This window comes from Pygoscelis adeliae, unplaced genomic scaffold, assembly GCF_000699105.1.
Source record: "Pygoscelis adeliae isolate BGI_AS28 unplaced genomic scaffold, ASM69910v1 Scaffold554, whole genome shotgun sequence".
In the NCBI taxonomy this organism is placed as follows: Eukaryota; Metazoa; Chordata; class Aves; order Sphenisciformes; family Spheniscidae; genus Pygoscelis; species Pygoscelis adeliae.
The window spans coordinates 324790-345762 of record NW_008824667.1 but is presented as its reverse complement, the minus strand read 5'-3'; the positions used below and the strand labels follow the sequence as shown (position 1 = coordinate 345762).

At 50.6% G+C, this 20973-nt stretch overlaps 1 protein-coding gene across 1 annotated transcript in view; it reads left to right on the top strand.

Moving 5' to 3' along the window:
- Positions 1-20893, top strand: part of SLCO2A1 (solute carrier organic anion transporter family, member 2A1) — a 27831-nt gene extending 6938 nt beyond the window's left edge. The window contains exons 2-14 of the mRNA XM_009322879.1: positions 5473-5610; positions 7674-7836; positions 10228-10443; positions 12556-12654; positions 14297-14430; positions 15639-15720; positions 16896-17060; positions 17606-17795; positions 19457-19616; positions 19994-20163; positions 20332-20396; positions 20555-20675; positions 20773-20893. Of these exons, the coding sequence (XP_009321154.1) occupies positions 5473-5610; positions 7674-7836; positions 10228-10443; positions 12556-12654; positions 14297-14430; positions 15639-15720; positions 16896-17060; positions 17606-17795; positions 19457-19616; positions 19994-20163; positions 20332-20396; positions 20555-20675; positions 20773-20893 (1824 nt within the window). The remainder of the gene's footprint in view (positions 1-5472; positions 5611-7673; positions 7837-10227; positions 10444-12555; positions 12655-14296; positions 14431-15638; positions 15721-16895; positions 17061-17605; positions 17796-19456; positions 19617-19993; positions 20164-20331; positions 20397-20554; positions 20676-20772) is intronic.
- The last annotated feature ends 80 nt before the right edge of the window (positions 20894-20973 follow it).

Below are 20973 nucleotides of genomic sequence, written 5' to 3'. Positions count from 1 at the left end.
GAGCATCCTTACTCCTAGTCCTTTCCAAACATTTACTCCAGCCAGATTCATTTTGCGCCTTCCTGCAACAACTGCTCTTGGCCATGTCCTACCTTGGTGTCATCAGTCAGCTAGGAACAGCTCTCCACTCCTCTTTACAGCTCCCTAGTCAGCTCTTGCATCCATCTAATGAATTAAGCCCTGGCTTTTTCCATCCACACTGTTAGCGACGCTGCCATGGGAAGGCTGCTGGGCATGGAGGTTAGCACCGGTGGGTGCACGTGAGAGCCAGAGCTGGGAGCTGCCAATACTCTCTCCTCACAGGGTGAGCTGCACCCTCAACGTTTCCACTTTCTCTATCTCCAGGCAGGGCTGCCAAGGTGAAGACACTGAAAAACTAGGTGAGGGATGACTTTGGATGTGAGTGCTGCTACCACAGCATGAAGCTGTGGAAGCAGAGCAAGGAATTAACCCTTAACTCCTCCAGGTGGCAGAGAGGAAGGGGCAGCGGCCGTGCCACACATAGCAGCATCTTCCCAACCCCCTGGTACCTGCAGAGCAGAGCCAGACTCCTGGATCCTGGAGGAGGCTCCAGAGAGGCAGTTCACTCCTTTGAAATAAAAAGAAACCTGAACTTTTTTACCTGGCCTTGACTCTGACCCATGTTGAACACGTGCATGCTGGGGTTATCAAGCACTTTGTGTTTGGGTTTTTTTCTTATTTAACCCAACTTGCCAAGCATTTTCTTGGCTGCCTTGAAGACCAAGGGATGCTCCCCAAAAAAAACCTCTTATGAAAGAGTCTACCTTTCATAATAGGCTTTTCTAAAGTCTAGTCTACGTGTACCTGTTTGTTAAGTCTAGTGACAGTGTTAACAATGCATTATCTTACATAAGCAATATGGAAGGAGAGAGACATGAGATAAGGGAACACAGCTTAGCAGACCCAGTATATGGCATGGGGTAGTGCAAGTACCTGCTGCCTGACAGCAGTGCCTGCAACAGTGCCTGCTCCCAGTGCATTCATCCAGCCCCAGGAGCAGCAACCTCCCTCTGACCCCAAAAGCTTCTGACCCCAAGAACACCCACCTCAAGGACGGGTTTAACCCTCGCTCTGGCTTCCTCATCCTTGTCTGCTTTATGGGTTCAGCATGAGGCTGGGAGACCCCCTTTCTCCTCCCAGAGCCTTATTTTATTCCCTGTGAGCTTCAGGGAAGTGGAAAGGGTGCAAGTGGGTCTTCTAAGGTGGCTGCAAGGACTGAAACCCTGCCTCAGACATCTCCCAGGAGCGCACCAGCCACTGTGGCCATACCTGGCATTCCATGGGGACATCTTGGTGCCAATATAGGATCTCAGCCTTGCTGCCGCATTCTCATGTCTGGGCGCTGCCTGCAGCCCAGCCTGCCCCCCGGCCCCACTGGCCCTCTGGGTTGAGTATTTGTTGAACACGTCTCCCCTGAAGGAGATTTGGGTTGGGATTGACCGAATAGCTGCCAGGTCTCTGCTTTGAGCCCGAGAAGTGTTGTCCAGACCATGGAGGGACCACTCCCCTCTCTTCCCTGCAACAGGGTGGGTTTCTCTCCCTTACAAAAAAGCATTGCCCTGGGAGGTGCTAGTCCCCACGAACTGGGTTGGGGGGAGCAGTGTGTCTGTGAGGGACCTTCCCCCAGGCATTTGCTTCCCTTTTAAATGAAGTGCGTCTTGGAAGGGAGTCAAGTGTCTTGTGTAAACAGCCTGGAGTCAGGATCGCTCAGGTGCTCTGAAGGAAACATGGGGATGATTAAGAGGGGATTTTGTATGTGTGAGTGTGGTTGCATGCCTTTGGCCTCTCTGCACTGCTCCCTGGCTGCCTGCAATTGCTGCTTGCCTGCAGCTCCAAAAATACACCAGGCTGTGATGGGAGCATCTGCTCTGGAGGGTCAGCACTTCGTATTCGTGGGAGTGTCCCCAACTCCTTAACCTCCCACCATGTCTTCGCCTTCAGTGCCATTGTGTCAGCTTTGTGTCAGCAAAACCTCCCTTCAAATGAGTTTGGCTCTTCTTTAAAAACCCCTTCTTCATTAAGTGTTACAGAAGATGGATGATAGCAACTCCGTCCCCTCCTGGGGTTGCTCAGTGGGTGCGGGGGGGCCAGCGCAGCACATCTGGTGCTCTCTGCAGCTGGAAGGAACCAGGTTGGTGCTGGTTTCCATGGACCAGCAGGTTGTGGGTGGTCAGCATGAACATGTGGGGATGGGAATGTATGGGGAAAGGGACAGGGATGGGAGAGACCTGTGAAGACCTGCGAGGGGACACGGGAGACTGGTGCCCTTCATCTCCACCAGCCTCAGAGGTCTGCTCTTCCCAGCCAGAGCGTCTCGGCCAGTGCCAAGGTCAGGCAGTGCACAGGCTCCTTTTGGGGAGCCCTCCAAGTAAGCCCCTCTCCCAGCTATTTGCACTGAGAGCCTTCAAGGTTTGGACCATCGTTATTTTAATTAGAATTGAGTCTGCTGAATGCAGGGGAAGTCTTAAATCAGGCACATCTCTCACCTCTGGACAGTTGAAGTGCATCTGGAAAAGCTGAGCTCCAGCTGCACAAGTTCTGGAGCAAAGGTTGTTTTGCTTTGCTCCGACTGTTTTGGGTGACAGCATCCAAGGGCTGAGGCTGCTGTGTGGTCTCAGTGCTAGCAGCAGGACGGGCCAGGATCGGGTCCCCTAAGCATCCCTCCTGCTCTTCTGCCTTTCCTGCTAACCCTGCTTGCAGGAGCCAGATTAGAACTCATGGGCAGGGGGGGAGCAGTTGTACCCCAAAGTCTTTCTCTCCCCTTGTTGGTGCTCTCTAGCTGCATTTCTCCCACCTTGCCTTCCCTCATGGCAGGCAGCCCCAGCTTGCTCCCAGGCATCTCAGGATCCATGGCCCTGTTTTTTTCCATCTCCAGGTTATCACCAATGCATAAACCCATCTCAGGCCATCTCCTGCCAGCTCTGCCTTTTCCTGCCTGCCCTCTCTGACCACAGCCTGTCCCTCTCATCTCCTGCCCTCCATCCTCTTGTGAAGCACACACAGTGCTGGTTCCCCATGGTCCTTCCATGCCTCTACCTTCTCCCCATCCCCTGCCAACCCCAGTATTTGGGGGAGTCAGGCTGCCTCTCCTCCTCCTCATCCCTCCCTGCCAGCATCCACTCTCTCCCCAGCACTTCTCATCTCCCTGTCTGCCCTGGGATTAGGCTGACATTTGCTGCGCTAAATTCAGCCTTGGTGATCCACCCTCTTCCCTCCCTGTTGGTAAACAGCTTGGCTTCTCCAGCTAATGCCTCACATTGGGAGAGCTCTCCCTCCAGCTGCTCTGAATCTCAGGCAGTCCCAGCCCTCCACTGTTTAGCCAGTGCTTCCTTATTTGAATGACTTCAGTAGGGTCTGGCCAGAGTTGCAGGAACAAAAATTAACGTTCTTTGGCAACAAGATCCCCTCTCTGTTTCTCATCCTTGCAGGAGTCACCTCTCTGCTCCAGACCAGCCCGGCTGGACTAATTACACAGTGATCCCAGGTCAGGATTGGGGAAGGTGAAGGTGGTGGATCCAGCTATCATCCACAGGACCATGTGCTGGGATGGGCTTTTGAACGTAGGAGTTGATAGCTGGAAGGTGTAGAGGTCATTTTGCTTCAAGAGTTTATTTTCAGATGTTTCACTTCCACTTTGTCCCTGTCTGGCAGGGTTTCCCACGTTACACCCCACGGTGTAACTGCGGCTTCTGGTCGGGGCAAAGTCCCAGCCTGGGACTTTGTCCTCTCCTGCTTGGCTACCGTGGTGGCAGATGCCTGCCTGATGTTAGCCTGTCTGCTAACACGCCTCCAAGATGTGGCTGGGGAGTTCATGATGACAGCTTGTCCCTGTTACCCTTCTTCCCTCTTTTTTTGTCTTTATCCTTCTACTTTTCTGTGGTCTCCAGGTTGTTCACAGCTTACCCTCACATTGCTAGGGCTCCATTTTCCCTTTCCACTCCACCTCCATCCTCTTCTCTCCCACTGTCTGTCAGCATCTATCCCACCTCTTATCCTTTTAGATACCCAGCTGTGTCTTCTGGCTGGTGCTTTCCTCCCTCACAGGAGAAGCTTTCCAGGAAGCCATCTTCTTTCCCATCTTCTCCTACCCAAATTCTCTTGCAATTGCCTGACCAGCCCCAGGTAGATCCCCAGGGCTCTGCGTCCTCCTCTGCTCCCCAAAAAAGCCACTCCACCCACCTACGGCATTTGCATCCTCCGTGTTGGGTGGTCAATTTCATTCTTTTTCTGTTTTTTGTTTTTTGGTTTTTTTTTTTTTTCACACAATGGGTCAGGGCTTCTGGGCACTACCACCATTTCAAATAAATACTAATAACAAGTATTGCTGCTCTCCTAGCCAAGGACATAAGGAATTTGTCAGCCCTGCAGTACCTTTGATCCCCCATTCATCATCTTGGGCTTCCCGCCGTTATCTTTGTGGGACACGCTTCCGGTATTCAGCAAATATTTGATTTCCTGTGAATTTAAATAAAAAGACCTTTGCCCTTTTTTTTTTCTTTTTTAAATTATTTTAAAATACTTTTGGCACTGTGTGGATGCATTCCATTCCAAGAAAAATAAAGGAAAACTCTTCTGACTAAATATAGATCAAAAGACACTTTTGAGCTGCCTCTTGCATCCCCGGCTGAGAGCGCTTTCCTCTCACAGGCCACCCGGGCTTTCGACCGTGCTTCTGCCCTGCCCCATAAACTCTTTGTATTCCCTCCTGTGCTCCAGGCAAGCTCTGCCTCCGTTCAGCTTGGTTTCTGGCTCGGCTCACAGCCTGGCTCAAGGGAAAGATGCTGGGTTTAGAATACTACAGAGGTCTTCCAGTAGTGAGACTATGTTGTGCATAATTCATCCTTTCCCTCTGGGGCTTTTAAACCCCATTTTCAACTTTTTCTTGCAACACCCCTTGGAGCAGGTTTTGTTAATTGACTTTACAGCTGAGTGAATCTAAGAGGCTGACTGGAAATACTGGATCTCAGGTAGTCTAAACCAGCATGGCTCCCTTTCAGCTGTGGCATGGCAGCTGCAGTGTTGGCCTCTAACATGGTCTCAGGAGCACCCACCAAGTCTATGCAAAGTCAAGCCCGTCTCGCTGGTTTACCATTGTACAACTCCCAGTGCAACAGGTCCTCCTAGGGTTGGAGGGTTGCTCTTGAGGACTGCACAAGGGTTGCCCCAGTGCAAATACTAATGAATATTAATAATGGTAAAACAGAGGAAAGATGAAAACAGAGTTCCTTGCCCTCTCTTCTGAACACTGCATCACTCATTTTGCAAAGCTAAATTAATTAGGGATCCAGGACTCAGCCCTTCAGTAGATCTGTTGCATGTCAGAGATGCAGCCATGTTGGCCAACTTGAGTCCATGTGCATATGACTCTCAAATCCCTCACATGGGGCATGGTCTCCAGCAGTTACACATCAGCAGGGCACTAACTGGGATGGCACATTTTTTTGCCCACAGGTGTTTGTGTTGTGCCACGGGCTTCTCCAGCTCTCCCAGCTCCTCTACAGTGCCAACTTCAAGAGCAGCCTCACCACCATTGAGAAGCGCTTTGGGCTCTCCAGTCTCTCCTCGGGTTTCATCTCCAGCTTGCACGAGGTAACTGGGTGAGATGCTTGTGCGGGAGGCCCCAGGAGTGGCCAGAACACAGAGGGACCTTCCCCAAATAGGGTCTCAGGGTTGTTCACACTCAGTGCTTCCTTGGCCATGCCTACACATGCTGGATGAAGCAGATGTTGCTGTACACTTGGACACTTCTTCACATTTCACTCCTGCTGTACCGTATGCTGGGAGGTTGAAGGTGGGGTTAGGTGGTGAAGATGTGGCCTTGGAGGGCAGCAGCAGAAAGCAGATTGCGTCACAGGAGACCCCTCTACCCTGGGATGCCATACATCTCCAGCAGAGACACGCCTGGGAGACATGCAATGCGATTCTTCTCCTTTGGTCACAGTTCTTACAGCTTTTGCGAGGAAGAGCATTTTATTATGAGTAGTACCCACACAACTACAGCTCCGTGAGCAAGTTCCAGTAAAAGTATCTGTTTTCATAGGTGTCTCATCGGCTTTAGGAATGACCCTGACCTGAGTCATTCCCAGCTTTCTCTGAAAGAAGACCCTGGCCAGCAGTCTCTCCAAGATCTACTGCCTTTCTCCAGTGGTCCCAGCTCCTGATGGCCCTGTGGCAAAGGACTGACTTTCACTGTCATCATATTGCTGAGCTGGCCAAGGATTTTCCCACGGACACTTTCTAATCACTTACTCCTCTGGAATAAGTTTTCTAGTTCACATTGTCATGAATTGTATCCTTTCTGGTAGCTCTTCAAGGCCAACTAGGAAAAGACCTGCCGGGAGAGACTTTCTTTTGATGCCAGAAGTGCTTGGTGGCAGCCAACCTTGCATACAGCTAGTCTTCTCACATGGGATCCTCCACCAAGAGACTGAGTACTGGGAATCCTCCCAGGTCCTTGGGGAAGTAGATGCCCAGGTCTCACCCCAACCAGCACCTACATCCGAGATTAAAAAGACTGGTTCAAAGCCTGTTGAGACTAGTGAAGGACTTCCCACTGATTGTGACTAGGTCCAAACCATGCAAAGAAAGAGACCCAGTGTGGACAGTTGTAACATTGGCAATCCTGAACTGGCATAATTAAGCCCTGCAGAGTATCCCACCACGCACAGCAGTGATACCTCTGTAACCTGTGTGTTCCTCATCCGCTAGAGAAATTATTTATACTTATGAGACTTAATGCCTGGAAAAGTAATACCAAAGCAAACATTACATAGAGCAGCCTGTTACTGCAAGAATATACAGGGAAAAGGATTGGAATAGGACATATGCCACGCTGTTAAAACATAACAGCTTTCAGGCAACTGATATATCTTTATTTCTCTGCTTTATGAGAGGGATTCCTGCACTTTACTCCAGCTCTGTGTGAGCTCCCCTGCCTGTCCAGGACCACAATCCTTTCACATTGGTGACTGCAGCAATTCTAAGAACAAAAACCGCAAAGAGACAAACAAGGGAGCCCATGTAAACATAAATAAAAAGTATTCTTAGCCATACACGCCAAGGTTAAAATAATGTTTAGCTTGTCCCAAGCTGACAAAGCCCATGTAATGGTAATTTTATGGTGTTCATCCCCTTGCCTGAGTAAGCTGCATGTTTTCATATTTTTTTAGCTGATAATATCCGCAGTTGCAAATGTCCAGAGTCACAAACATTTGCAATGAGCAGGACTTTGTAGCTGGGCTCGTGCCTGCTTAGTCATGGGAATGGAGGCAATATGCTTAATTTCTTGCTGTGTTTGGGGGCATCATTAATTTATGCCACATCCTATGGGGTGGGGGGCATGTGTGGGTGCTGAAAAAAGCCCCAAACAGATCACAGGGAGGTTGTGAAGCTGTCCATGACAACAAGGGATGCACACATATGACAGAAGCCAAAGAGTTGGCCCGCTGGCTTTTGATGAGAAGGAAGCACTGACTTGCTGTGAATGTGTAGGGTGAAGGGCTGTCCCGTTCCTGCTCTTGTGGGGATCAAACACCACCTGATAAGAGAGCTCTCCACCCACCCAGACACAGTCATGGGGGACCAGTTATAGAGTCTTGACTTCCTCCATGACATCTTCTAATGTTCTCCCCATTTTGCTGTGCCCTTTCCAGATTGGCAACGTGGTCCTCATCATCTTCGTCAGCTACTTCGGCAGCCGAGTTCACCGCCCGCGGGTGATTGGCGTGGGGGGGCTGCTGCTGGCGCTGGGAGCATTCCTGGTTACCCTGCCCCACTTCCTATCAGACCCTTATGAATACACCACGCTTAGTGCTGGTAAGTGCCTTCATCCTTATCACCATGAGCTGTCCCAGCACAAATCCATCTCCAGTTGCTCTGGGCTGGATTATCCGTGCCTACCCAAAAAGAGGGGTTCTATCCAGCGCACACACGATTTAAACGCAGTGTTTGGCGGGAAAGACTTAAGGCAGAGATTTACTATTTTAAGCCTGACTTCAGTATAGTTTTGCAACCCCTTCTGAATGCAATAATTACATGTGGCATCCCTTCCACCTCTTCTGTGCATGTCATTTGAGCCACGGTTTCAGGTGCTGAGTGCTGTGATCATGGTGAAGTACCTAAAATCCCCATAGATGCTCCTGAAGGTCTGGCAAGTTCAGCCGGCAGGATCTCTCGCTCCAGGCTGCCAAGGCACCTCTCCCTCCCATCAGTGCTCAAGGAGCTTGCTGTAGGGCTGAGACCCCTGAGATAGATAGCCATCATCCCACACAGACATGCCACCCCAGGAATATTTGTAAGGAGGTTCAACATTCAGTGAGAGAGCATATCCTTCCATGTGTATACTATAAAATATACTTGAAAACTAATTAACTAGCTTAATATGTTATTTTTAATACACTTTTCTCCTGGCTGTGCCCACACATCTCTGTTCAGATCTCTAAGCACGCCCTGTTTTCTGCACGGGTGGCATGGGTCCCTCCAACCTGCTCCTGAGCATCCTGGAAATAGGTTTGCTTTCTGTCGCATCAGAAGAGCCTCAGCTGCAGCTCTAAAGCTGCATTACTGGCTAATGATGACAGCATTGTTATTAACGATGACACATCATTCAGCTATCCAAAAAGCCAGCCAGGGAGAGAGTGTGAACAGAGAGAGCAGACAGGGCAGCAGATTTGGGCCAGAAGCCCTGGGATGCAGGAGATGCTGGTTCTGCTGCTGATGCCCTGTGTGAGTGTGGACAAATCACTTCACTTCTGGCTTTTCTGGGGCACTGGTGCATTTCCTGAGGGGGCTCAAAGGCTCTGCGGTACCTTGCCAATGAGGATTCATGCTTTTCTGAATGCTGAGCTGGATTCATACCAGAACAGTTCTTGCAATATCAGTCTCATTTGGATGGCCCTTATCTGATCAAGAAGTTAATAGCTGTGGCACTGTAAGTCAGTCTTCGGGACAGGGGCTGCTGTTACTGCAAAGGAAACAAGTCAAAGGAGCAGGTATCATCCTGCTCCCTGCCTGGAGCCATACATGTCTTGGCCCATGAAGATACTCCAGTCCTCATTGGAGTTTGCATGGCAGTCTTGAGCAGGGTGAAGATCTCCCCATGTCCAGACGGTATGAAGAAGTAAGGTCCTGGCTTTGGAAAGAGGTAGACTGCTCCTGAGCAATGAGGGCAATGGAGATTCAGGGACAGGGTGTCCTGCTCAGGGCAGCCAGGTCTCCCCAGAAAGCATCGCTCCCTGTTCCTGCCTGGGTACCACGAGGGAGCAAAGACCACTGATAACAAAAAGCCAACCATGGGTTAGGTTTGCCCTCATTAAACTGAGAGTGGCCTTGCTCCACAGCATGCAATCTGGCATGGGAGGCTTCTGTGGCTCTCACTCTTGCTGTGGTAAAATCTTTATTAGAAAAGGAGCGTCCTTCTGTCTGGCAGCATGGACCCTTTAGACAACGCGGCTTCAAATGGACTTACATAAGGATTTTTGTGGTGGCCTACTATTAGGAATGTGCTGCCGCACTACGCCAATGAAAACCCCTAATCACCTGACAAATATTTGTTTTTGTTTTGTGTCTGTTTGCTCAGAAGTGTAGAAAGTCCACAGTTATTACATTATTGAGAAAGACATGATAGGAATGTTGAACTAATTACAAATAATTAAAAAAAAAAGAAAAAAAGAAAAGCCAGAGTGGGAAGAGCTAGCATCGAAAGACCCAGACTTACTCTGTTTGCTCCGTAACACCTTCCTTTTGAATGAAAAACAGTTTTTTCCATCCATGAATATTTAGGCTTTTCCACTGGCTTTGACACCGTCTGTCCAAAGGATTTTGTCAGTTGGCTGGGTCCAGCATTGCTGCAGCTTTGGTGGAGAGCTTTTTATCCTCTGCTGACACTTCAAATGCAGCTCGCTGGAGCTGGGCTGCAGAGGTGACCTTCGCAGAAGAAATTAATTTGCTTCCGTCTTCTCTGATCAACCTGTCTTTAAAAGCTTGATAAAAATCACAGCCTGGCTGTTTGCTGTGCTGACCTCAGTATAATACCCCAAAGGAAGGGAAAGGTGATGAGAACTGCTAAATAAAAAGAGCAGTCCATCCAAAATCCAACAGTGTGTGCCTACTCAGCAAATTTGGGAGATTTCCGGTATTTAGGGATTTAGTGTGGGAGGGGGCAGGGGACGTGCCCAGCGTTGTAACGCTCATTCTTCTCCCTTTCAGGTAACAAAAGCCAGGTCCAGGCTGAACTCTGCTATGCAGAGAATAAGTTTGTGTGCCCGAATGCCACCCAGGATCCCCAGAAGGAGGCCAGCAGTATATGGGCAATGATGGTCATCGCCCAGCTGCTGGCTGGAATCGGGACGGTTCCCATCCAGCCCTTTGGGATATCCTACGTAGATGACTTTGCAGAAGCAAACAATTCCCCGCTGTACGTTGGTAAGTGGGACAGTTGCTGTATATTGTTTTGTTTCCTCCAGACCTTAGAGGTGAGATGTAGAGGTGCTCATTTGGAGAGGAACCTGTGGACACGGGTTGAGCAGCGAGTGGGACTCAGATGAGATCCTCCCCCATTAAAAGGCTGGGCTGTCTCTCCCCTTGATAGTCAGCTGTTCTCTGTAGGGTTATATTTATGGTGTGGGTGTTAGGAAGCCAAAGAATCAGGGCAAGGAGATAAGATGGATGAGCTGGGGCTTCCTCCTTGTGTCTGTGAGAACTTATGCCATCCATGGGGGTAAAGAGTAGTAAGGAAACCTTCTCAGAGGCCATCTCCTGCTCTTACTGAGCATCGGCTGATCATGGTTTAACCAGAGGTATGACAGCCTGCAGGAGCCAATTAATACAGGTTTTGCTTCAAGGGTTCAAAATCAACTTTTTTGCTGTGGAATCAGTCCCTGCCCAGTGGGGGCTCCCAGGCTCAGGAGGACTTCTTGATTACAAAGAGATAGGTGTTGGCTTCCATGTTAAACTGCAATTTTTTTCCCTGTGAATGGCAAAACCCATCTGCTGCTGGCCTGCCTACGTGAGCTTTGAGCTCAGTCCCTAAGTTATTTAAAAACCTGATTCCTCCCCATGCCAAACAATGTCTTTAAAGCAGCCAAAGGCATCAGAGTGATTTAGGAGTCAAAAGCAGATGTTCCAAAATAAGGTGAGCGCTAAAGGAGAAGGAAAGCCTTCGGAATTAGATTCCCAAGGACAGGCTTTGGACAAGCCCTGGAGTGCTTGGCAGGGTCTCCAGACCCACCCAGGCGTGCTTTGCTCCGAGCTCCTGCTGGAAAGGGCTGCTGCACTGCCTAAGGGCCCTGCGGAAAGCCTTCCGGGCAGGTAGTACTTGCTCCTCTCAGCTCAGATATGTCTGGGCTGGCAAAAGGAGGGACAGAGCATCCTTGTCTTCCCCCCTGCGGCAAGGGGTCACTGTTCTCAGGACCTCTGAGTGCCCTTTGGATTCCAAAACCTGCAGGTCCTGAAGATGAAGGAAAATGGGACTGGCTTGTTCTTTATAATATAGGTGGTCACTTTAGGGCCGTGGGAATGTCCGTGTCAGGGGGTATGGCTACTGTGAGTCTGGATTGCCTCAATACAACATAAATACCATTGCCCTTTGAGTCTTGTTTTGGTTTAGGTCTCAGTATCTTCCTATGAAAGGGAACGCTACTGTCTATGGTATGAGGTTAAATACTCCTTCTCTAAAGACCCTGCCCTTCAATACTCAGTTTATGTTGTAGAAACAAAAGCACTGCTTTGCCTAATTGAAAAAAAAAAAAGCTTTTAAAATAGGCGCATAGCTGAGGTATAGCAGTGGGATCAGGCACCTTCATACCCAGTATGCTCAAAGGCTCCAGACCAGCAAAATGCACAGAAATGGCCAATGCAGTTCAAGCAAACTGTCTCCTTTTGAACATCTTAAGAAGGTTGTGCAAACAATTTCTTTCAGGGAGGAAACTTGAATCCTTTCATTCCAAAGAAGTCAAAAGGAAACATTTTGACCTTACGGGTTAGGTCCAAGTTATCTATTTTTTAACGGGATAGTTCAGCTGAACCCAGGGTGATCTGCTGGCCTTTTTGCTCTCAGCATCTTTCACCTCCCCTGAAGTTTGCACCAAATATTTTTGCTTGCATCTAAGGACTGAGATGTCTTTGTTTCCTTGGCCTCCTGTACCTGTAGGACATTAAAGTCTCCGTCACCTGCAGGAGCCCAAGATGCCACCATCCTGCTGCTCTCTGGGGTTCCCCCCTTTGTCACAACGAATCATGGATATTCACGATGTAGCTGACAACTTTTGGCGCATCGGCAAAGCCTTGATTGCAGCAGAGCAGAGGGACTTTTTCTGCAGGCAGCTGCCTGCCCTCCTCCTAATCCTGTTAGATAAACACCACATTCAGCATCTGAGCAATGAGGATCTTCTCATCATGTGCCACTTGATAAAAGATGGTTTCTCTCCTCTGCATGTCGTAACACAATTCCTGCCTCATGTGGGAAGACAAAAGCCATATCTGCATTGAAGCTACGGTTCCCTGCTCACACTGGTGCTCTCTGCTCCCTTTTTTCAGCCATCCTCTTTGCCATCGCTGTGTTCGGCCCTGCTTTTGGATACTTGCTGGGATCCCTGGTGCTGCGGCTCTTCGTGGATATTGGAAGAGTTGACACTGGTGAGTATTTCTCAAGTAGTGATGGTCCTCCTAAAAGCCTTCTGTGAGTCAGAAGGTCACTCTGAAATGACTGGTGGCTTCTGCCACCAGTGGCTTCTGCCACCAGTCCCATGACCCACAAAACCCACTTCCCTGGAAAGACCTGACCTGGAATAGCACCCCCAGTGCACTTGTCCGCTCCATCTCCCTGTGAGGAAGGCTACAGATGGTCCTGAGCCACCACTGAAGCAGAGCCCTGCGGTAGGGATGTTTCAATGTCCTACTCATGGTGCTGCACTGAAGCGCTGGTGGTAATTGTTGAGGTCTGCCCACTGCCACCACGCTGAGGAAGTATGGGGTGGTGGAGAGAAGCAGGGACATTTGAAGCATCCAGGGATGGAGAACACAACCACAGGGCAACCATTGCCCTGTGGGTGCACAGGAAGGCTCAAGTCTAATCGTCCTCCTCCCCACCACCCTTCACCAGCATCTGCAGAAAGAGGGACCAAGCCAATGTCACCGCAGGGCTTATTTTCATTATCTGTGGTGTGTGCTTATTATTTCTGGTAACTTAATCACTAAAGAATTCTCCTCAGCTCCATCATTAATGTGGCTTTTCCTGTGTTTCCTTAGAGAGATCAGAGCTCGCCTGACATTTTTGTCCGCTGCCTGATAAGAATAATAAATGAACCTGGGGCAGGAAACAGCAAAAAGTCTTGGCTTGCTCCCCGTGGCGGCAGACAGATTTAGCAGCCTCTGCCTGGTCGCTCCATGATGACGTCCAAGCTCCAGAGTGGAGTGGTCCTGTTTGGGGAAGTGGGGCAATTGTTTCAGTGGGGTGTGGGCTCCTCTCGTGCCGCACCCTGGCACAGGGCTCCCACCCGGAGGCTGCTGCTGGTTCCTTTCCCAGCCGCAATGTCCTGGCGATGGGGAGATGCGATCTCCATGCCAAGCCAAGCAATCTGTCAACCTCCTGTGAGCATCACTTGGCCCAGCCGAAGGATGTCTGTGCTGGAGACGGAGCGGCTCTCACCTTCTCCTCCTTTTTCCGGAGAAGGCGCCCAGAGTTTCATCCACTCGGAAACTAGGCTCATTAACAAGCGCTCTTCTGCAAGCACAGGTCCTTCCCTTAGTTTCTGCAAGCAGAGTGTGACCAAGCCTGGAACAATGGGAGAGCAATTTTTTCCAGGAAAGCGGCTGTGCCCTTTCCCGGTCCCTGTCTCAGCATCCCTGGCAGGCAGCACGGTCCAAACCCACCGTACGCCCCAGGCAGAGGAGGATGGAGTCGGGCCCCCGTAATCGCCGCCTTGCTGGCTGGCTCGGCGGGGAAGAGTTGAACCTGTGCCATCAGCATACTTCGATGCTGACTAAATCCATCCTACAGTCATTTGGGAGGCTCGGCACAGTTTGGATGGGGAGTGGTGGTGCAGGATTCTGGCCAGGGGAAAGGAGGTCAAACACGACCAGGGCTGTTCTTGCTACCAATGCTGGTGAGAGTTCCCACCTCCATCCATTTGCTCTTCCATGCCAGTGGAGACACCCTTGAACTGTGCCCACATGGACCCTTTGTGCTCCACCGGTCCATATTTGCATGGACGTTTGCCCCTTTCACCCTTAGACGTGCAGGAGCAGAGCTCTTATGATGGTTCCTTGTGTCTTGCAGCTACAGTGTCCCTGACACCAAGGGACCAGCGGTGGATTGGAGCCTGGTGGCTGGGACTGCTGATCTCCTCAGGCTGCTTGGTGCTGACATCCATTCCTTATTTCTTTTTCCCTCGGTACATGCTGAAAGGAGAGGTGAGACCTCATCTCCGGAGGGCCAGAACATCTTGGTGCCAGGGCTGCGCTCAGGGAGGGAATACCTGGCCCCAGAGGAGGGGGGTGGGAGGGAGGGAGGAAGGAAGCCCAGCAACTCTTCTCAGATGTGGTTACAACTTCTCACAAGGGAAAAGTCTTCCAAACAAGCTCTGTGCCTCTAACACGTGAAGGACCAGACCCTTTACTTCCTCACCATTAGCTGGAAAGCCAGAACCACCACAGCTCAGCAGACCAAAACCAGACCTCATGCCCCTCCTGCCAGCTGCATCGACAGCATTTGTTGGGAAGGTTTTGGGTAGACCTGTGCCTTCCCTGGGGCAGAGTGATGGCTGGGTGGCTTCTTGGGGTTCCTGCATGCAGTCCTCCTAGTCTGGAGGAGGACTAGTCCCCATGGACTAGTCTGTCCGTGGGGACTCGACCCTCCTGGGGTGTCTGACCTGGTTCTGCTGGTGATGGCTGTATCTTAACTCCTCACTGCAACACCTTCTGCAAGGTGACGCTATCCTGATGCCAGCAGCATCATCTTTTCAGTGACAGCCCCTGCTCAGAGCAGAGCATCCTCAAGTGTGGCATACATGGGAGCAGCACTGGAATAAAGCTGAGTGGCGGGGTTCAATAAATGGGCTTTTCCTTTGGGAAAAAAATGCAGAAAAGATACAAGTGTCCCATTAAAACAAATTTTAAAAGATGCCAAACTATCAAAACGTTTCAGTGTTTTCAAAGCCAAGCCCCACTGGTTTAGTTTCAAATATAGTTTTGTTTTGTTTTGAAATTGTTTAATCATCAGTCCTCTAAAGTTCAAAATCAAACCCAAAATATTTCATCGTTATAGCTAGAGGACTCACCAGCCTTGAGATGACCTGTCTCCAACTTTCATTTTCAGACTTTTTCCAGAATTAAAAAAGAGGTATCTTGTCAGGGTTCAGGAGAGGAAAGCTTTCCAAGCTCTTAAAACATCTCTGAGCAGGACAAGCTTTTGTCTTGCAGGTCTGCTCAAGGGCTGCAGTGATTTTTGAGATAATTCACCCCTTTGCTGTGATGGGCAGGAAAACCGTCAAGCTTGGCAGGGGATCAAAGGCATCTGGGACAGACCCTGCTCCTCCCAAGCCTCACTACGTGCCGGGATGGTGCTAGCCATGCATGGGTGTTCCCCTCTCACTGCAGGCTGCTCTTCTCTCCCTCCCCAGGAGCCAAACATGGAGGCTGGCATGCTCAGGAAGATGGAGAAGGGGGTGGCTGAAGAAACCTCCCTGCTGGAGTTTATAAAAAGTAAAGGACTGGCACTTAAAGGCGAGGGTGATCGGGGGCACCGGGTCATGTTGGGTGGGTGGAGACCACCATGCCAGTGTTTTCAAGCTGAGAGTGCTTGTTGGAGGCCTTTGAGTCTTTCCACCACGTTGCGTGGAGATGCCAGGGCCAGCTCAGGCACCTCAAGGGCTGTAGCGCGCCCTTCCCTAGGGACTATGGGAAGATGGACACAGCCTCTCTCTTGCTATAAGACAGCGATGTTGAGGTCTGTGGAGCCTGAATCATCTCTGAAAATGGGTTTGAGGATCTTAAATGGCATGAGCACTCTGGAAAACGCTAGCTGGGTGGTTTAACCCATGGCTCCAGGAGAGGGCATGGGGCTGCTGGCGCCATCAGCTGCTGCCTTGAGAAGGTCACCGCACTGCAGCTTACACCAGTTTGTTTATGCGTGGCTGAAACGGGCTTGAGTAGGGATGTCACTGATGAGACAGATCAGTTTAATTACTTTTTTTAGCTCCATGATGACTTCTTTCCAGCTAAAGCCCCCCCCCCCCCCCTTCCCTCTCCATCCACTGCAGTCCTGTGGCTGTCAGCTCCCTCTTCTCTATCTCATTGGGCTTTGACGAACAGCGCTGGGTCTCCACAGCGCACTCTGCTAGAAGGGGAAAGCTAATTAGAGACCAAATAAACAGAGCTGCTCCTGAGGAGCCTGGAGTCAGTCTGCCTCTGCTGAAAAACTGTCCTGACTGGGGAGGGGGACGTGATGTCCACCAAGAAAATACACTGTGTTCATCAGCTGCAGGAGCCAGACCCTGCCCATGCGCAGCTGGCAGGGCTTTGCCAAAACCCCTGCAGCTTTGTTCGTTTGTACCCCCCGAGGGTATGGCCCCTGCTCCAGAAAAACAAATGCACTGTGGCTACTAAAAGTGCTCCGGAGGCTTCTGAGTTTGGAAAGCGTGGGAGGGAGGGTGGTGGGCAGAGCTGGCCTTCCACCTCGCTTCTCAGGGCATTTTGGCCATGGTCCTGACTGTTGCCGGGCCAAATTAGGGTGTCTCTCCTTTCATTTTCCCATGGCCTTAGACATACCTTGTATTAACTCACTGGGAACAGTGTAAGGGTAGGGTTTTTTCACAGTATGAATTGCTGACGTGAGGATCACATGGCCAAAACACATTTTTCCTGCTGTTTCCCTGTAGGATTCCCAAAGATCTTCCTCAGGCTGCTCCTCAACCCTCTCTTCATCCTCCTGGTGCTGGCTCAGTGCAGCTTCTCCTCAGTCATTGCAGGACTCGCCACCTTCCTCAACAAGTTCCTGGAGAAGCAGTATGGTGCCTCCTCTTCATATGCCAACTTTCTCATAGGTGAGCACAGCCGGGCAGCGGCAGCCGTAGGGTGAAAAATATCTATCAGCGGGGAGCCACCTGCCTGTATTCCACAGGCTTTTTAAATCCTGCAGGAGGAAGTCATTGGAAACTCATTTTCAGATGAGACCTAGGGATCACTTCGAGATGGTTGATGACTTTCCTGACCTGAGATGCCTGCAGAAGGCCAGGCTGTCTTGCAGCCTCTCAAAGACTCTCTACATTTGTTCGCTCGCTCTTGCGAGCCAGCAACCACTCTTTTTGAAAACATGCAGCCCCACCAAATGGGTGAAGCAGGTCTGGATCACTTGGATGCTTAAAGAAGTTGGCAAGAGCAAGCAATTATGCACCAAGCTTGATCTTTCATCTCTAAGCCAGACTCCTGAGGCTGAGGTTTCTCATGGGTGCTGATTGCCTTGGCTAACGGTGGGGTCTGTGTGTTCTCCCAACCACCATGACGTCCACATAGCCACTACCTCCACCCCCTGCCAGCAGAGAGGTGCTTGGCAGGCAGGACCCCAGCTAACACCTTTGTTCCTCTGCAGGAGCTGTGAACCTGCCAGCAGCAGCTCTCGGGATGCTCTTAGGAGGAATCATCATGAAACGCTTTGCCTTCTCCCTCCGGGCCATCCCCCGGTTTGCTGTGGTGGTGCTTGTTTTCTCCATCCTCATCTGCCTGCCCATTTTCTTCATGGGCTGCTCCACAGGGCACATCAATGGGATTTACCCCCCCAGGTAATGCAGGCGCTTGGGTTGTTTCCAGCTTCTTGACCTGATTATCCATGGGGTGGGATACATGCAGGTGGAGGGGAAGAGGCAGTAGACATTGCCACGCTACTGCTTGCTCCTTAATCCCACTGCCTGGAGGAGATCTAAGCGTTATACAGCTTAGGGAGGGCATTTATTCCTGATTTTCCATACCAAACAAGCAGGGGGTATTTTTTCATTCTGGATTTCTAAGGGGAAATTAGTAGTACTAGTGCGCCCGTGTCCACATCAACCCCACACATGGACACCTCGCATACTCCCTTCATTCCAGCTGGACATCACCTTTCTCCTCACCTGGGTGGAAACTTTTGGCTCTTACCATGTCTTTTTGAGATAAAAATGATGTTTGACTCCACCACAGCCTTGCTGTCAAGCGTGTTGTGCTCATTTCCCAATGCACTGCCAGCAAGGGGCTTTTGTACAAATGTTTCCCTTCGCCAGCAGTAAGCCTCCTGTCCCAGGGGTACGGTGGAGGGGTGAGGGACAGGGCAGTTCATGCACTTCTCCCACTTAAAAGCCACTTAAATAACCAGGAAGGAAAGCAACAGCACTCTGCAAACTCATGTGTGGGTGACATGTTTGTATTTTGCTCTGAGATTTGCATGGCATGCACCACAAATTCAGGAGCGTATGGAAGTCCGCTGAGGCACTGCCATCTCAAGCTTTCTGCATGAGAGTGAGGCTTCAAATGTGAGGAGATCCCTCAGCTCAAGATCAGGTGCTGCAAGCGCTAAATTTTGCAGGGCACCTTGGCCTCACAATGTTCACCTCTTGCCACCAGCGTCAGGTTGACTGTCTGTCTCGGCTCCTCTGCGACATACCAGTCCTGATGGGCTTTGCTGGTGTAACTGGGAGCTGCTGGAGAGACTTGCATGGAAAAGGAGGCTGTTGCCTTGTATTAAATTGGAAACCTGCTCCCTTGCAACAGCAGCAGTGCCTAAGAGCCTTTTGCTGGGTCCCCAGGTAGCTGTGGGCTACATGGGTGGGTGAACATGAGCTCTGCCCCATCCCACCATGCCCAAGGGCAGGTCCATGGTGCCAGCTTCCTGTAAGAGATGGAGCAGCCCCAGCCCACCATGTCCAAAGGCAGGTCCCTGGTGCCAGCTTCCTGCAGGAGACAGACTGTGCTGCTCCAGCAGATGAACTCCCTTAGGTAGTAAGGCAAGACAGGACAGATAATTCAGTTTGTCCTCTTGACTTTCACGCTGTTGTCGGGCTTGTTTGGAAATGAGCCCGCTTCCAGTTTCTGTCTGAATGGTGTTTCCAGCTTGGGCTGTTCACACATCTGTTTGTGCAGTTCTGGATGGAGCCCAGATACATTTCTCCAGGCATTTGGCTGATTAATTTTCAGCTTGGGGGTGTGTGTGTGTGTGTGTGTGTGTGTGTGTGTGTGTGTGTGTAAAGTAAGTGTGTGAGTACTTGTTTGCAGACATAACATAATTACTGCTAAGTTCACTGTACACTTGCAGAGGTACCTGCAGGGGATCAGGATCTGGCAGAAGGCCAGCCTGCTGCTGGTAGTGTCCCAGCGCAAATAGGAATGGGAAAACTGGTTAACTAGTAAAAGGAATTTTTCTTCCTCCTGTTCTATTTCTTAATATTTTAAATTTTTTTCTCCTTTTTGGCAGTACATTGAGTTCCCAGCAGCAGGTTAAGACACCGAGTGGGTGCCATTGCTCTGAGCACATCTTTCACCCAGTGTGCGGAGAAAACAACGTGGAGTACATCTCCCCCTGCTTTGCTGGCTGCACGAACAGCACCGCTAATTCTTCCACTCCCAGACAAGTGGTGAGTAAAATGAGTGGTTTGCAAAGCAGAGTATACCTTGCTTGCTGGTGATGGTGGTGGAGGCTGCAGCGATGCTGTACAAACCTGAAAAATGCAATAACGTGGTAGAGCCTTTTTGAGGTGAGGAGCAGGGAGGTCTACCAGAGGAGCTGAAGTCCTGAGAAGGTGCAATGGAGAATTGCTGTAATGCTCTGGGAGTCTGGTGGAGAAATGGGGATGGCAGCACATCTCATTGCAGGACACCATGGCCATGCCTTAAAATTGGAGCTGATGCTCTCATCAATCTTCTGCAAAGTGATATGGTCTCGTGCGTCACTAAAAACCCTGCTCTTGGCTTTGGGAGTTTTATGTTTGTTTTTTCCAATCGTTTCCAACAGATCTACAGGAACTGTTCCCTGATCCCTGCTGGGAACAGGCTGTCTTCTGCCAAGACAGGCTCCTGTCCTCTCAGCTGCTCCCACATGCTTCTTCCTGCCATATTCCTCATCTCCTTTGCTGCCCTGGTAGCCTGCCTGTCCCACAACCCCCTCTACATGATGGTTTTACGGTGAGCAATGGGCAGGGGGGGATCGCAAGGCACTGGGGGAAGTGTGGTGTGTTAGCTTCTTCACGCTGGGATCAATGGGGCCTCTTAAACATGCAACCAGGCCAAGATACTTGGCCAAATACAGAGCTGCTGTAGCAGCTCTGACCTCCCATGGCTTCTCCCCTGCAGGGTGGTGAACCAGGATGAGAAGTCATTTGCCATCGGAGTCCAGTTCTTACTAATGAGGCTGCTGGGTGAGTGTCCATCTCCTCATGAGGCTGGGGGGGAAGGCAGCAGGGTGCTCAGAGGCTTTCTTGAGCCCCAAGAGTTGTTTAACCTCCTTGGGGACAGCAGGAAAAGCACGCCGGCAGGGCAGGGCAGGCAGCCTGACTCCATCCTCTCTTCTTCAAAGCCTGGCTGCCAGCTCCAGCCATGTTCGGTGCCCTCATCGACTCCTCCTGTATCTACTGGCAGAAGCAGTGCACCCAGCGCCGGTTCTGTGCCTACTACAACAATGACTTCCTCCGCAACAGGTACGGCAGGGATGACCATGGGGATGGTCCCCAGCTCAGCCTGGTGCCAGCTGGAGGTGCCTCCAGACATGGTAGTTCCCTACTCTTCTCTCAACAGATACCTGGGGCTGCAGGTGGGCTACAAGGTGGTGGGCACTGTCCTCCTTGCCCTCATCGGCTGGAAGGTGAAGAGAAGCAAGGAATACAACGTGCAGGAGAAGGCAGCAGGGCTGGTGTAGCCCACCTGAGGACTTACTCCACATCCCCCATTACCCACTGCCAGTACTTTGTCTTTTTCGGGTTTGCTTTTCCTTCTAAG